Source organism: Pongo abelii, chromosome 1, assembly GCF_028885655.2.
Source record: "Pongo abelii isolate AG06213 chromosome 1, NHGRI_mPonAbe1-v2.0_pri, whole genome shotgun sequence".
NCBI classification, from domain to species: domain Eukaryota; kingdom Metazoa; phylum Chordata; class Mammalia; order Primates; family Hominidae; genus Pongo; species Pongo abelii.
Window position 1 is genome coordinate 206,555,232 of NC_071985.2, and position 15,356 is coordinate 206,570,587.

At 54.3% G+C, this 15,356-nt stretch overlaps 1 protein-coding gene across 7 annotated transcripts in view; it reads left to right on the plus strand.

Moving 5' to 3' along the window:
- Positions 1-9,559, plus strand: part of SLC9A1 (solute carrier family 9 member A1) — a 72,167-nt gene extending 62,608 nt beyond the window's left edge. For all 7 annotated transcript variants that reach the window (XM_054539305.2, XM_009233224.4, XM_063714115.1 and 4 more), the window contains 8 exons: positions 2,299-2,501; positions 5,056-5,145; positions 5,623-5,693; positions 5,808-5,981; positions 6,235-6,349; positions 6,539-6,640; positions 7,094-7,166; positions 7,724-9,559. In XM_054539305.2, the coding sequence (XP_054395280.1) occupies positions 2,299-2,501; positions 5,056-5,145; positions 5,623-5,693; positions 5,808-5,981; positions 6,235-6,349; positions 6,539-6,640; positions 7,094-7,166; positions 7,724-8,061 (1,166 nt within the window). In that variant the 3' untranslated portion in view covers positions 8,062-9,559. The remainder of the gene's footprint in view (positions 1-2,298; positions 2,502-5,055; positions 5,146-5,622; positions 5,694-5,807; positions 5,982-6,234; positions 6,350-6,538; positions 6,641-7,093; positions 7,167-7,723) is intronic.
- Positions 9,560-15,356: the final 5,797 nt, after the last annotated feature.

The window sequence follows — 15,356 nt, forward strand, 5'->3', positions numbered from 1 at the left end:
GTGTGTAGGGGCTGAGTGTGTGTGTGTGTAGGAGCTGGGTGTGTGTGTGTGCGTGTGGAGGGGCTAGGTGTGTGTGTGGAGGGGCTGGGGGTGTGTGTGGAGGGGCTGGGAGTGTGTGGGTGGAGGGGCTGGGTGTGTGTGTGTGGAGGGGCTGGGGTGTGTGGGTGTGTGTGTGGAGGGGCTGGGGGTGTGTGTGGAGGGGCTGGGTGTGTGTGTGGAGGGGCTGGGTGTGTGTGGGTGTGTGTGTGTGTGGAGGGGCTGGGTGTGTGTGTGTGGAGGGGCTGGGTGTGTGTGTGTGTAGAGGGGCTGGGTGTGTGTGTGTGTGGAGGGGCTGGGTGTGTGTGTGGAGGGGCTTGTTTGTGGGTGTGGGTGTGTGGAGGGGCTGGGTGTGTGTGTATGGAGGGGCTGGGTGTGTGTGGGTGTGTGGAGGGGCTGGGTGTGTGTGTGTGTGCAGGGGCTGGGGGTGTGTGTAGTGTGGAGCTGTGTGTGTGTGTGGAGGGGCTAGAGGTGGGTGTGTGTGGAGGGGCTGTGTGTGTGAGGAGGGGCTGGGTGTGTAGGTGTGTGTGTGTGGAGGGGCTGTGTGTGGGTGTGGAGGGGCTGGGTGTGTAGGTGTGTGTGTGTGGAGGGGCTGGGTGTGTAGGTGTGTGTGTGGAGGGGCTGTGTGTGTGTGGAGGGGCTGGGGGTGTGTGTGTGTGGAGGGGCTGGGGGTGTGTGTGGAGGGGCTGGGGGTGTGTGTGGAGGGGCTGGGTGTGTGTGTGGAGGGGCTGGGTGTGTGTGGGTGTGTGTGTGTGTGGAGGGGCTGGGTGTGTGTGTGTGGAGGGGCTGGGGGTGTGTGTGTGTAGAGGGGCTGGGTGTGTGTGTGTGTGGAGGGGCTTGTTTGTGGGTGTGTGTGTGTGGAGGGGCTGGGTGTGTGTGTATGGAGGGGCTGGGTGTGTGTGTGTGTGTGTGGAGGGGCTGGGTGTGTGTGTGTGGAGGGGCTTATTTGTGTGGGGGTGTGTGTGTGGAGGGGCTGGGTGTGTGTGTGGAGGGGTTGGGTGTGTGTGGGGTGTGTGTGTGGGTGTGGGTGTGTGTGTGTGGAGGGGTTGGGTGTGTGTGTGGAGGGGTTGGGTGTGTGTGGAGGGGTTGGGTGTGTGGGTGTGTGTGTGGAGGGGCTGGGTGTGGGGGTGTGGGTGTGTGTAGGTGTGGGGGTGTGTGTGTGTGGAGGGGCTGGGTATGGATGTGTGTGGGTGTGGGTGTGGGTGTGTGTGGAGGAGTTGTGTGTGTGTGTGTGTGTGTGTGTGTGTGTGTGTGTGGAGGGGCTGGGGGTATATGTGTGATGAAGTTTGTGGTGGAGGCTTCCTGGTTGGCTCCTGCCTGCGCCCAGCACAGCTAGACAGGAGGGACTTCCCCTTTCTATGATGAGCCCTTCAGCAGGGAGAAGCCTGTGTCACAGCAAGGCTGTGGTCTCTGGAGACAGAGTCAGGCTGTGTCAAAGTGAGGGGGCCCTGAGACTCTGAGCCTGTGGCTGTCCTGATGAGGGGCCTGAGGCCCACAGAACCCAGGTCTGTGACTCTGAGCTGAGTGCTCTCTGCACTGCCTCAAGACAGGTGACGTGAGCACGTGCCGAATCGCGTGCAGAGCCACGTGCAGTCCTCCAAACCTATGCAGCAGGCCGGGGCACACGTGGGGACCAGGCCCCAGGTGCATGGGTTCCACTCACATGTGCCCCACATGCCTCACCCCAGTGCCTCAGTCGCCTCCTCCCTGGATCTCTCACTTCCTCTCTGAGGGTTAGGTCCGTGTCCCCAAGCCTGGCAGGACCTCACATTTATTTGGTGTACTTTTGAAATCCCCTTTGTTCCTGAGCCTCATCCTCCAGGGATTCTGGTTCTGTGGGTGGAGGTTGGGCCCAGCCCTCTGCATTTTTTATGCTTTATTATGGAAAATTTCAAGTACTTAGAAAAGTAGAGCGAATAGGATCATGACCCCCCACATACCCATCACATTTAACAAGTATTGACCTGTGACCCATCTTGTTTGATCTTTTCTCCCTCTTCCTGCCCCCAGCCCTCCAGCCACTGGAGGCCTCCATGATGTCTCTAAAGCACATCCAGGTTGGGGAAGTCCCTTAAGGATCCACCCAGCTCTTGGATTGAGGGGTTCAGGGCACTCTGGGCTGAGGGACCCAGGAACTGAGTGAGCGGGGGTGGGCTTAGTAATGGAGACTTCCTGGATGCACAGAGAAATCACTGATGCAGAAGCCAGGAGGGACTGGGGCAGCCCGACCTGACCCTCATCACCCCCTGCCCTCCCCTGCAGGGGTGCTGGGCCTGACCTGGTTCATCAACAAGTTCCGTATCGTGAAGCTGACCCCCAAGGACCAGTTCATCATCGCCTATGGGGGCCTGCGAGGGGCCATCGCCTTCTCTCTGGGCTACCTCCTGGACAAGAAGCACTTCCCCATGTGTGACCTGTTCCTCACTGCCATCATCACCGTCATCTTCTTCACCGTCTTTGTGCAGGTGCTGGGCCAGGGCAGGGCAGGCCCTTGGGGACCCTCACGCTGTTCCCGTGGAAAGAGAGGAAAGCGTGTGATTTGAAATGCGATTCTAGTCCCAGCTCCACCACTAACTTGCTGTGTGACCTTGGGCAAGCCACTCCCCCTTTCTGGGCCTCAGTTTCTTCCATCGTAAAGTGAGAATTGTGATGAGTCATTGCAGAGTGACTGATCAGAATGTAAAGGAACCAGAATGCTGCCCAACTTAACTTGGAACTCATAGAGCATTAAGAGAAGTGGGTACTGGCCGGGCACGGTGACTCACGCCTGTAATCCCAGCACTTTGGGCTGAGGGGGTGGATCACCTGAGGTCAGGAGTTTGAGACCAGCCTGACCAACATGGTGAAACCCCGTCTCTACTAAAAATACAAAATTAGCGGGCATGGTGAGGCATGCCTGTTAATTCCAGCTACTTGGGAGGCTGAGGCAGGAGAATCACTTGAACCCGGGAGGTGGAGGTTGCAGTGAGCCGAGATCGCGCCATTGCACTCCAGCCTGGGCAACAAGAGTGAAATTCCATCTCAAAAAAAAAAAAAAAAAAAAAAAAGAGAGAAGTGGGTACAGTCAACAGGCCCAAGATCTCTCTTTGCTACTAACTCATTGTACGGCTTTAGGCAAGAGATTTCATGTCTTAGGGTCTCAGTTTCTGCATCTGTAAAATGGGAATAATATCACAGCATGGGGAACTGGAAAGGGCTATGAGCCAGGCAGCAGGAGGCCTGGAGTCAGCCCTAGCTCTGTATTGGTGTCCCTCTGACCCTAAGAAAGACCCCCACCCTTCTCTGGGTCTCAGTCCCCATCTGTAAAGTGAGGGAACAGGCAAGATGATTCCCAAGAATCCTTCCAGCCTGCTGCTCAGTGATTTCTGTGCATTTAAACGGCTCAGGCTTAGCTGAGAGCCACTCTCCTGCCTAAGGTCCCCAAGGAAGCCTAGCCTGTGATGTGCAGATTGCTCTGCCTTACCTGACTTTGCCTGACCTTGGGCAAATGAGAAACACTCTGTCTGAGCCTCCATTTCTTTACCATCCCTTCTGTCTTTTCTGGGCACTGATACTCAAAAAGCCCTAGATGGGATACATCTTTGCATTCTCTTGAGAAAAAAAAATAGGGGAAACCTGGGGCTGGGCTTATTTTCTGTCCTTTAAAGGGAGAGGGGACCCTGGTGCAGTGGCTCATGCCTATGATCCCAGGACTTTGGGAGGCCGAGGCAGGAGGATCCCTTGAGCTCAAGAGTTCAAGAGCAGCCTAGGCAACATGGCAAAACCTTGTCTCTACAAAAAATAAAAAAAAAAAATAGTGGGTATGGTGGTACACACCTGTAGTCCCAGCTACTTGGGAAGCTGAGGTGGGAGGATAGCTTGAGCCCAGGAGATTGAGGCAGCTGTGAGCTGTGATTGAGCCATTGCACTCCTCCAGCCTGTGTGACAGAGTGAGACTCTGTCTCGAGTTAAGAAAAAGGAGAGAGGCTGGGTGCGGTGGCTCATGCCTATAATCCCAGCACTTTGGGAGGCTGAGGCAGGTGGATCGCCTGAGGTCAGGAGTTCGAGACCAGCCTGGCCAACATGGTGAAACCCTGTCTCTACTAAAAATACAAAAATTAGCTGGACGTGGTGGCGGGCGCCTGTAATCCCAGCTACTCGGGAGGCTGAGGCAGGAGAATAACTTGAATCCGGGAGGTGGAGGTTGCAGTGAGCTGAAATCGCGCCACTGCACTCCAGCCTAGGTGACAGAGCAAGACTCCATCTCAAAAGAAAAAGAAGAGGAGGAGGCTGCCACTTTTGTCCTCTTGACCTGCTTCCATCTTCAAAATTTTTTTTTTACCTGGATTTTGCAGTTGTATGTGCTAATGATTTTCCAAGCCCATTTTCATTGAAGGCAGCATTGGGGAGGGGGCCTCCCTCCAGAGCCAGCCTGCCTGGGTTTGAATCATGGCTTTACTGCTTCTCTGGGATCTTAGAAAGCTGCTTAACCTCTCTGAGCCTCAGTTTCTGCATCTGTTAAATAGAGACAATGGAAGGACCTCCCTCTTAGTGTTGTGGGTATTGGAGAGCTGATGCTAGAACACTTCCAAGCACATGTGTTGGTCACATGGCAGGTGTGCAGTTCCATCCGCCGCTGCTGTTATTACTGGGTCCTCTTCACAGTCCTGGTGGGGAGGCAGTGCAGAGGTAGTTCTCCCTGTGTGTGGGGCCTGACTTCCATGGGGTTGCAGAGCAAGTCTGTGGTGCAGTCCACATCTGAACCCAGGCTGTCTGCTGCCTGGCCCAGGCCAGATGACCAGTGTGGGGGTCATTTGGTGGTCAAACCTCTGACCGTGTCTCCAGGAAGAAGCAGGCCTTAAGGACCTGTCTTTAGATAAGTGCTGGGAGGTGGGAGAGTTCTCACACCCTTGGGTCCTGGGAGAGAGCAGAGCAGAGAGGGCATCCTAGCCTTGGGGGCCTGGGGTGAGGGAGGGAGGCTCTGCGGCCTCCCTGCCTGGGTAGCAGAACTGGAGTGCCTGACACCTGCCTGCCCCCCAGGGCATGACCATTCGGCCCCTGGTAGACTTGTTGGCTGTGAAGAAAAAGCAAGAAACGAAGCGCTCCATCAACGAAGAGATCCACACACAGGTACTGGCGTGCGGTCTGGGCCCTCGGTTGCAGAAGGAGGAACAGGGAGATAGGGAGCAGCTGGGCCTCAAGTCCCTGCCCCCCATCAGCCCCTTCTCCCTGTGCCGGTGCCCAGGGGCTCCCTCTGCCCCAGGAGGCCGCCAGGGTCTAGCCATAGGAAGGTGTGGTGTGAGCAGCTGGGAGCCTGAGGAGGGGGCATCATGCCATCTCTGCCTCCATTTGAAACCTATCCCAGGCATGGGTCCCAGGTGGGATTAGAGAAGGGGGCGCAGCCAGACACAGGCGAGGCTTCGAGATACCCAGTCAGGGCAGCTGGGTTTGATGAGTGGAGTGTGGGCGCCACCTCCTGGCTGCTCATGGAACCACAGGGCTGGACCCAGCAGGGCTGCAGCTATGGGAGGGAGTGGGGCTAGTCAGAGGTCTTGGTAGGGAAGGCGCCCCACAGCGAGGCTTGACCTAGCCCTGGGCCCCTTTCAGTTCCTGGACCACCTTCTGACAGGCATCGAGGACATCTGTGGCCACTACGGTCACCACCACTGGAAGGACAAGTAGGTGGCAGGCCTGGTGGGCAGGCAGGGAGGGGCAGGCAAGGGTCTCCTGGGCCTGGGCATCTCCCCACTCCTGGAAGCTGGCTCCATCCGTCTCCCTCCTCCTCCTACCAGGCTCAACCGGTTTAATAAGAAATACGTGAAGAAGTGTCTGATAGCCGGCGAGCGCTCCAAGGAGCCCCAGCTCATCGCCTTCTACCATAAGATGGAGATGAAGCAGGCCATCGAGCTGGTGGAGAGCGGGGGCATGGGCAAGATCCCCTCTGCCGTCTCCACCGTCTCCATGCAGTGAGTGCCGGGGCAACCAGGCAGCTTCTGCTCCCACACACCGGCCCCTCAAGCCCAGTTGGAGGTGGCCACCTGGGGGTGGGGCCCTCTGTTGTCCTGTTGGGGCGGACAAGAGAACTGTGGGCTCGCACCAAGGACCTGAGGCTTTGGTGCCCACCTGGGTCATCCCTAGGGTGACTTCCTTCTGGCCAAACCTGGGAGGCACCAGGATCCCAAGAATCTTGGGGACCTAACCTATGCCCTATTGCCCCAGGAACATCCACCCCAAGTCCCTGCCTTCCGAGCGCATCCTGCCGGCACTGTCCAAGGACAAGGAGGAGGAGATCCGCAAAATCCTGAGGAACAACTTGCAGAAGACTAGGCAGCGGGTGAGGGCCTGCTCCCCAGCCCGACCCCCAGGGTACAGGAGCCCTTCAGCCCCTCTCCACGGCAGCCCTGCCCTGCCCGTGCCCCTCAGCACCCACCCCGGGACTGGCCCGGCCTCCAGCACTGCCCCCACCCCTCCATGACAAGAGCCTTCCGGGGCCTGCACTGCCCTGACGCTGTCCCTCCCACAGCTGCGGTCCTACAACAGACACACACTGGTGGCAGACCCCTACGAGGAAGCCTGGAACCAGATGCTGCTCCGGAGGCAGAAGGCCCGGCAGCTGGAGCAGAAGGTAGCCTCTGCCTTTCTCTGGGAATCTGTATCCCACCCCACTCGCCCAAGCTCCGCCACAGTCTCTGAGGAAATGTACCCGTTCTAGGAATAGGGTTTGGCTTTCGAGGGACTTGTTGGCAGTGTAAGGGCATGGAGAGCCATTAAGAGTTCTAAGCAAGGGATTGGCGTGGGGTTGTGGGGCGTGGCCTGGGTTAGGGCAGTGGCAGGGAACAGAGGAATGGGTGGATTTAAGGCTGGGCAGTGTAGGTGTGTTCAGGGAGGCTGTGACAGGAGCCTGGGATGAGCCCTCAGGAGCTCCTGAAGGGCCAGTACGGGTGCCCACACAGGCACAAGGGAGGGGGAGCGAGCGCCCTGCATACACGGAAGGTAGGGTGTGCACTGGCCGGGTTCTGTCCTGAGGGGCTCCCTTTGCCCAGCTGCCTGTGCTCACCCCATCTGTCCTCTCTGTCAGATCAACAACTACCTGACGGTGCCAGCCCACAAGCTGGACTCACCCACCATGTCTCGGGCCCGCATCGGCTCAGGTAAGGGCCTGGCGAGGGGCCTCAGGACTGGGCGCTCTGAGCAGCCACCTCCTGAGGATGGGGCTCCACAGGAACAGGCCTCAGCCACTGGGAGGACAGGCCTGGCCCTCGCTGACCTCAGGGCCCCTCCCAAGCCATGAGCTGCTTCTACCTCAGGGGCCATCCCTAGGGAGAGAGATGTTCTGGGTGAGGACTGTGTGGGGAGCTGGGAGAGCCACGGTGCCTGGCAGGAAGGCAGGGTATCTGCCCCATCGAGACCCCCAACACGTGTGGGGAACGTGAGGGCAGGGCCCCAGGGCAGACTGACTCAGGGAGGAGCCCCAGGTCTTGGCCTGTAGAGGGACACCTCTGGGAGCCCCTGTCAGAGGAGAGGACCATAGTCTGAGGAAGAGAGGCTGTGGGGTGGAGGGTCGCAGAGGCCCGCTTCTGAGGCCTGTCGGGACCGGGACGGTTGTGCTCATGAGAAGGCCTGCAGGAGGCGCTGACGCGGCCGAGTGGCACGTGCTGGGCCGGGCTCCAGAGTGGAACCCAGCTTGTGCCTTGCTCTTGGTCCCCAGACCCACTGGCCTATGAGCCGAAGGAGGACCTGCCTGTCATCACCATCGACCCGGCTTCCCCGCAGTCACCCGAGTCTGTGGACTTGGTGAACGAGGAGCTGAAGGGCAAAGTCTTGGGGTTGAGCCGGGATCCTGCAAAGGTGGCCGAGGAGGACGAGGACGACGATGGGGGCATCATGATGCGGAGCAAGGAGACTTCGTCCCCAGGAACCGACGATGTCTTCACCCCTGCGCCCAGTGACAGCCCCAGCTCCCAGAGGATACAGCGCTGCCTCAGTGACCCAGGCCCGCACCCTGAGCCTGGGGAGGGAGAACCGTTCATCCCCAAGGGGCAGTAGCGCCAGGGCCAGCAGGCAGCGCCCATCCCCTCACAGACTCTCCCACCAGAGCAGGGGCTGCTGGGGGCTCCCCTTGCCCTTTCTGACCCGGATTGGCCCTGCCCCTCCCCCTACCGCATGGCAGCTGGGCCCACAGCCCCCACCCCAGCACAGCTCCTCCCCTGCCACCTCCTGGGAAGCATCCTCCCCACCAGAGCTTCCTCCCCAATCCATTTGGCAGAACTGCTGGGGCTGGTGAGGCCGGCCCTGCCCCTCCCTAGATCCAGGTTTCTCCCAGACCTGGACTAGGGCCTCGGAGGCTCCTCCCTCTGCCTCATCCTCCTCCTCATTCAGACCAATCTTAGTTTCTAACCAAAGAGTCTCTGGCTCAGCTGTGGTCCCACCCAGGAAGGGAGGGAGCTGAGGCCTCCCTCGAGCAGGCCCTGCTTTATCAGGGGACATACCAGGGGTACCAGGCACATGGCTGGGGGAGGGACTGCTGACCTACCAAGGTCTCACACTCCTCCTACCAGCTCTGTCACCCTGGCCACCACCCAACCTGTCCTTACTCAGAGCTGCGGGCTGAGGGCATCTCTGAGCGTCTCTGCCTGGAGCAGGGGTGGTTTCTACGGTGACAGTGACGTGACTCAGAGCTTTTCGAACTGTGCTCCCATGGGGACCACTGGGCCCCTCAGGGGATGCTGCTAGGGGAAGGACTGGCCGTGGCTCCAGAATGTACTGCCTTTTTAAGTTTTGTTTGTTCACACTTCTATATATGATTGTTTGCACAGAGGACACTCCTGTTTTTAAAACATTTTGAAAACCCCTGGCTGAACAGTGCTCTGCCTCTAACTCCCTCCTCACACTCCAGGAATTACCCTTCCTCATTTGTGCCTGTCTGTCCAACCCCCTCCCCCATGTTTCTCTGCCTGCTGGGCTCTTAACTGTTGCTCGAAGACTGTGACATCAGAAGTAACTCCCACTCTTAGTCAAGAGTCTCTCCAGCCTCACAGATGCTGGCCTCTTGGCACCTGCCTAGCTCTTGGGCCTCACCTCCAGTCTTGCTGGCCTGCTCTTACTTCCCCCGCCCTGGGTTTGGCCCCTGGAACCTTTCCCTTGTGTGTACCACACCCTGCCTGCTGTGGAGCCCATTGTGGAGGCGGTAGTGGGGGAGAAGGCCTCCCCTGAGGATCTCCTGTCCCCCGGGGCTGGTGGGTTGGGCAGAATCCTGGGCCCCCAGAGACCTTTGCCCACACACACTCCTTCCCCTTGTCCCTGGGGCACTCCCCCAGGATTGTGCAATAGTCAAGAGTGTCCCTTTTTGCAGGGGACTGGGCCATGGGTCCTCGGCCCATCTGTCTATCCTCCTCTCCATGCAAGTGCCGTTTGGGCAGGAGTCACCATGCAAGGGTGACGTCGACAACCACGTACCAAGCCACCGCAGCTGCTGCCACTCTGCCGCCTGTACAGAAGAAACTGAATCTTTTTCATATTCTAATAAATCAATGTGAGTTTTTAATAGAGTCAAGGGCCGCTTCCTGGGGACGAGGGTCTTTAGGAGGGAGAGTGGCCTGAGGGCCTGAAGTATTTAGTTCAAAGGCTGGCACAGAAACACTTCATGGCTGTCAGCTGCTGGGGTGGTTGTTCCCACATGCCAGGCACTGAGATACCACAATGAGCTAAGCAGGACGTGCCCTGCCCTGCGGGGGAGAGCGGCACTAACCAGTGCCCAGTGTTTGTGCAAGAGGTGAATAAGAGGCAGAGGGGAGGGAGGGGACGGCGAGGAGGACCCTCCTGAGTCCTGAGTGAGTGAGATCCCAGGAGGGGACTGAAGAAGGAGCCAAGGCTTCCGGGTGGAAAAGGACCCAGAAAGTTCCCAAACGTAACTGGGAGCTGTGCCCACGAACACTGGGACCTGAGAAAAGGCCAGGTGGCTGGGTCAGAGTGACAGGGGAGGCAAGGATGGGGCCGCATGCTCCATGGTTAAGATTTTGCTCTTAACCGTGAGAAGACCAAAAGGGCAGTGGGAAGTCACTGAAGCCCTCAAGTTCTCACCTGTAAAGTGGGGACAGTGACCCCTGCATGAGATAAGCTCAGGTGTGTACAGACTGAGCATTCCTAATCAGAAAACCCAGCACAACGCCACGAATGGAGAATGCACACCTGACCTCATGAGACAGGTTGCAGTCAAAACTTTGCTGCATGTGCAATATTTAAAATATATAAAATTGGGCCGGGCGCGGTGGTTCATGCCTGTAATCCCAGCACTTTGGGAGGCCAAGCTGGGCGGATCACCTGAGGTCAGGAGTTCGAGACCAGCCTGGCCAACATAGCAAAACCCCATCTCTATTAAAAATACAAAAATTAGCTGGGCATGGTGATGTATGCATGTAATCCCAGCTACTCGGGAGGTTGAGGCAGGACAATCACTTGAACCCAGGAGGTGGAGGTTGCAGTGAGCTGAGATCAAACCACTGCACTCCAGCCTGGGCGACAGAGCAAGACTCTGTCTCAAAAAAAAAAATAAAATATAACATTAATTTCAGGCTATGGGTAGAAACTGTATATGAAACATAAATGAATTTCATGTTTAGACTTGGATTCTATCCCCAAGATATCTCATTATGTATGTGCAAATATTCCAAAATCTGAAACACTTCTGCTTTCAAGCATTTGGGGAAAGGATTGCTCAATCCCTAATGGGCTCGGTTCAGCAGAGGTTGGAGCCCTGAGGTGCATTTCTTGTATCCAACCACCAGAGGGCAGTGGGGCCTTGGCGTGCACCCCTGGCACCCTTCGAACCTGGGCTGTCCAGGAAAGCATCTTCTTTGCCCAGTCTGGGACCTGAGTATGGAGCTGGTTTGACTCACAAAATCTGAAGTGGTTAGTGCCAAGAGGATTGCAGGGTTATTATTAAAGGATTATTCCTGTATCCATCGGTTCCCTAGCAGGAAATGGATGTTACAGCCATCCCTCCATATTTTCCGGGGATTGGTTCCAGGACCCACATGGAAACCAAAATCCTTTCATGCTCAAGTTCCTGACGTAAAATGGTGTAGTGCTGTTGGCCCTTCATAGATTCTGCATCCATGGATTCAACCAACTGCAAATTGAGAATATTTGGGGAAAAAAATTCAAATAATAAAGTGTAACAACTATTTACATAGTATTTACATTGTAATCTAGAGATGATTTAACGTATATGGGAGAATGGCTGGGCACAATGGTTCATGCCTGTAATACCAGCACTTTGGGAGGCCGAGGCGGGTGGATCATTTGAGGACAGGAGTTTGAGACCAGCCTGACCAACATGGTGAAACCCCGTCTCTACTAAAAATAAATTAGCTGGGTGTGGTGGTGCATGCTTGTGATCCCAGCTACTAGGGAGGCTGAGGCAGGAGAATCACTTGAATCCGGGAGGTGGACTTTCCAGTGAGCCAAGATCGTGCCACTACACTCCAGCCTGGGCGACAAAAAAAAGTATATGGGAGAATGTATGTAGGTTATAGGCAAATACTACATTATTTTATATAAGGGACTTGAGTTTCCTTGGATTTTGGTACCTGGGAGGGTCCTGGAACCAATCCCCCATGGATACCAAGAGATGGATGCATTTGTGTATAACCAACACTCATGTTCGTTCCCATATACTTTAAATCATCTATAGACTACCTATAATACCTAATACAATGTAAATGCTGTGTAAGTAGTTGTCAGCTGGGTACGGTTGCTCACTCCTATCATCTCAGCACTTTGGGAGGCGGAGATGGGCGGATCACTTGAGCCTAGGAATTCAAGACCAGCCTGTGCAACATGGTGAAACCCCACCTCTACAAAAAAGACAAAAATTGGCTAGGCATGGTGGTGCACTGGTCTCTGCTACTTGGGAGGCTGAGGTGGGAGGATTGCTTGAGCCCAGGAGGTCGAGGCTGCAGTGAGCCATGTTCATGCCACTGCACTCCAGCCTGGGCGACAGAGCAAGACCCTGTCTAAAAAAAAAAAAAAAGTTGTTATACTGGTTTTAAAGTTGTATTTTTATTGTATGGTTATTTTTTGTTTACTCATTTTTATGTTTTCAGTTTGTGCTAGGTTGAATCTGAGGCTGCAGAACCCGAGGGTACAGAGGCCGACTGTATATTCAAAGGGGTACTAAAAGCCTTCCACTAAGGGATTAATTAGAGGTGTGGGTGGGGTTGTGGGAACCTACCAGGGATGGGACCCAGCAGGGCTCACACTACAGGAAGCCATTACAACCCATAGACCTGAAAGGGCAAGAGGAGGGAAGCTCTCATCATGGGAGGGGACGAGGGGACTGCCCAGCTAGAACTGTGGCCATGCTTAGAACAGCCCCTGCCAGAGAGGGAGCCAGGGAGGTTGGGGGTGGACAGCTTTCATCCTGATGGTGACTCCCACTGGCCAGTCCCAACTGAAAGCCCGAAGAGAAGGCAGCCAGAGCAGGTCGGCCCTTCATTGAATGGGGAGTGTGGATGTGGAAGGGGAACAGTTGATCCAAGCAGAGCTATTCCTTTTACCCCTCAGCACCCACTCTTGTCCTTTGGGTGAAAAACTCATTTCCCTATTGCTTAATGGTTGCAGAATTTCTGTTTGGGATGATGAAAAAGTTTGGGAAATAGGTTGTGGTGATGATTGTACAACATTGTGAATGTACTAGATACCACTGAAGTGTTTGCTTTAAAATGGTTAGTTTTATGTAATGTGAATTTCATCTTCTTTTTTTTTTAATGGAAGGAACAATCTCATCAACACCATCAACCTTGTCAGATTCACCCTGGTCTTATTAACCTTCCGTCATACTCACCTGGAGCAACAGGGCTTTTTTTTTTTTTTTTTTTTTTTTTTTTGAAGCGGAGTCTCGCTCTGTTGCCCAGGCTGGAGTGCAGTGGTGCAATCTCGGCTCACTGCAAGCTCAACCTTCCGGGTTCACGCCATTCTCCTGCCTCAGCCTCCCAAGTAGCTGGGACTACAGGTGCCCGTCACCACGCCCAGCTAACTTTTTGTGTTTTTAGTAGAGACGGGGTTTCACCGTGTTAGCCGTGTTAGGATGGTCTCGATCTCCTGACCTCATGATCCGCCCGTCTCGGCCTCCCAAAGCGCTGGGATTACAGGCGTGAGCCACCATGCAACCGGGCTCTTTAAATAAGACAATGGGGCATGCAAATAACAGAAAATTGCTACAGCCGCCACTTTGGCAGCTGGTCACCAGGCCCAGGTTAGCAATCACAGCATCCTTCCTCCACCCCCACTTTCCTCTAACCATGTGCCAGCACTGTGGCTGACTGGGGTTTTTATAGGTGGGGTGTCCTAAACCTTTACTCCTGTGCCATGCAGCCTCTTCTGGTCTTACGTTTGTTGGATTGTCACATTTCCCCTTCACTGTCAATACTGGAAGGGGGACCGGGGGAACTGAGGCACCTGGTGAATCCCCTCTTTTCTGTCATTGTCTTCTGCCCTCCCCACATTGTGTAGCAGGCACTTATTTTCTTTCTGGCAATCCTAGCTGATCACCCTGTCAGGTACAGAACAGTTGACCTTCTTCTCTGCCTTTTAGTTAAGCAACATACAGACCTCAAAATGACCAGGGGAGAACACTCTACTTCCAATTCTTTTTTTTTTTTTTTTTTTTTTTTTTTTTTTTGAGACAAGACTCTCGCTCTGTCACCCAGGCTGGAGTGCAGTGGCACAATCTTGGCTCACTGCAACCTCCGCCTCCCAGGTTCAAGTGACTCTCGTGCCCCAGCCTCCCGAGTAGCTGAGATTACAGGCCTGCACCACCATGCCCAACTAATTTTTGTATTGTTAGTAGGGACGGAGTTTCACCATGTTGGCTAGGCTGGTCTTAAACTCCTGACCTCAAGTGACCCACCCGCCTCGGCCTCCAGAAATGCTGGGATTACAGGCATGAGCCACTGTGCCCAGCCTCTCTACTTCCAGTTCTAAAGGAGTCATATCCACATTCCCTGGAGGGAGCGTTCCTCCTTTGAGCATTAAGCTCACCCACTGAACACAAAATTTAGGGGATAGGAAGCCAAAACTCCTCCAGTAGGTAATTGGGAATAGCGGTGAGAAAAGCTACTCCCATATCCATCCCTTGGTCCCTGGGCCTGTGTATTTCGGCTGTCAAAGAGGTAGGACCATATATTAGCCACTGATTTCAAGCGTGTGCTGCCTCCTACCCATCAACAGCTCAGCTGCGGGGGTTGTCTCCCACCTGGCACCGTAACTCTATTCTGCCCAGTCAGCTTCTTCTGGTTGCAGGGCCTGTTTTAAGACCAGTGTGTTCTGGGCTGGGCGCAGTGTCTCATGCCTGTAATCCCAGCACTTTGGGAGGTCGAGGTGGGCAGATCACTTGAAGTCAGGAGTTCGAGACCAGCCTGGCCAACATGGTGAAACCCTGTTTCTACCAAAAATACAAAAATTAGCCGGCATGGTGGAAGGCACCTATAATCACAGCTACTCAGGAGGCTGAGGCAGGAGAATTGCTGGAACCAGGGAGCAGGAGGTGGCAGTGAGCTGAGATCACGCCACTGCACTCCAGCCTGGGCGACAGAGTGAGACTCCAAAAAAAAAAAAAAAGGAAAGAAAGAAGAAAAAAGAAAAGAAAAGAATAAAAGACTGCTCTCTTCATGACAGGGGGTTGGTGTAGTCAATCTGCCAGTGGGTGACTAGCTTGCCCCCTTAAGAGAGTCTCACCATTTTTGGTCTCAGGAGTCTGTTACACTCTTAGAAACTTGGGATCTTTGAGGATCCCAGGGGTTTTTTTTTTTTTTATGTGAGTTATATCTATCAATTTTACTGAATTAGAAATTAAAACTTTATTAATCAATTTAAAACTAATAAACCCATTCCATGTTAATATAAATATAAAATTTTTAATGAAAAATAACTTTCAAAACAAAAATTGTTAGAATAGCATTTGGCATTTTGGCAGATCTCTAGAGCTGGCTTAATAGAAGATAGCAACATTCTGAAATCTTCAGCATTTGATCTGTTGTGTACTTGTCATGTAGCCTATGGGAAATTCCACTCTACACTCAATGACAGTGAAGAGGGCAAATAATGTCTTAGTATTAATATGAAAATAGATTTGACCTCACAGAATTCCTGCAAGGGTCTTGGGGACCCCCAGCAAGTGGTGCCATGTAGGAAACTCAGCTTGGTCTTTGCTGTTGGACAGCTTGGCACTCAACAACGCCATTGCCGTGTCAGATTTGGTGAGGGAAGTGTGTTGAGTCTATGTGTATTAGTTTTCTGTGGCTGCTGTAACAAATTATCACAAGCTTAGTAGTTTGAAACAC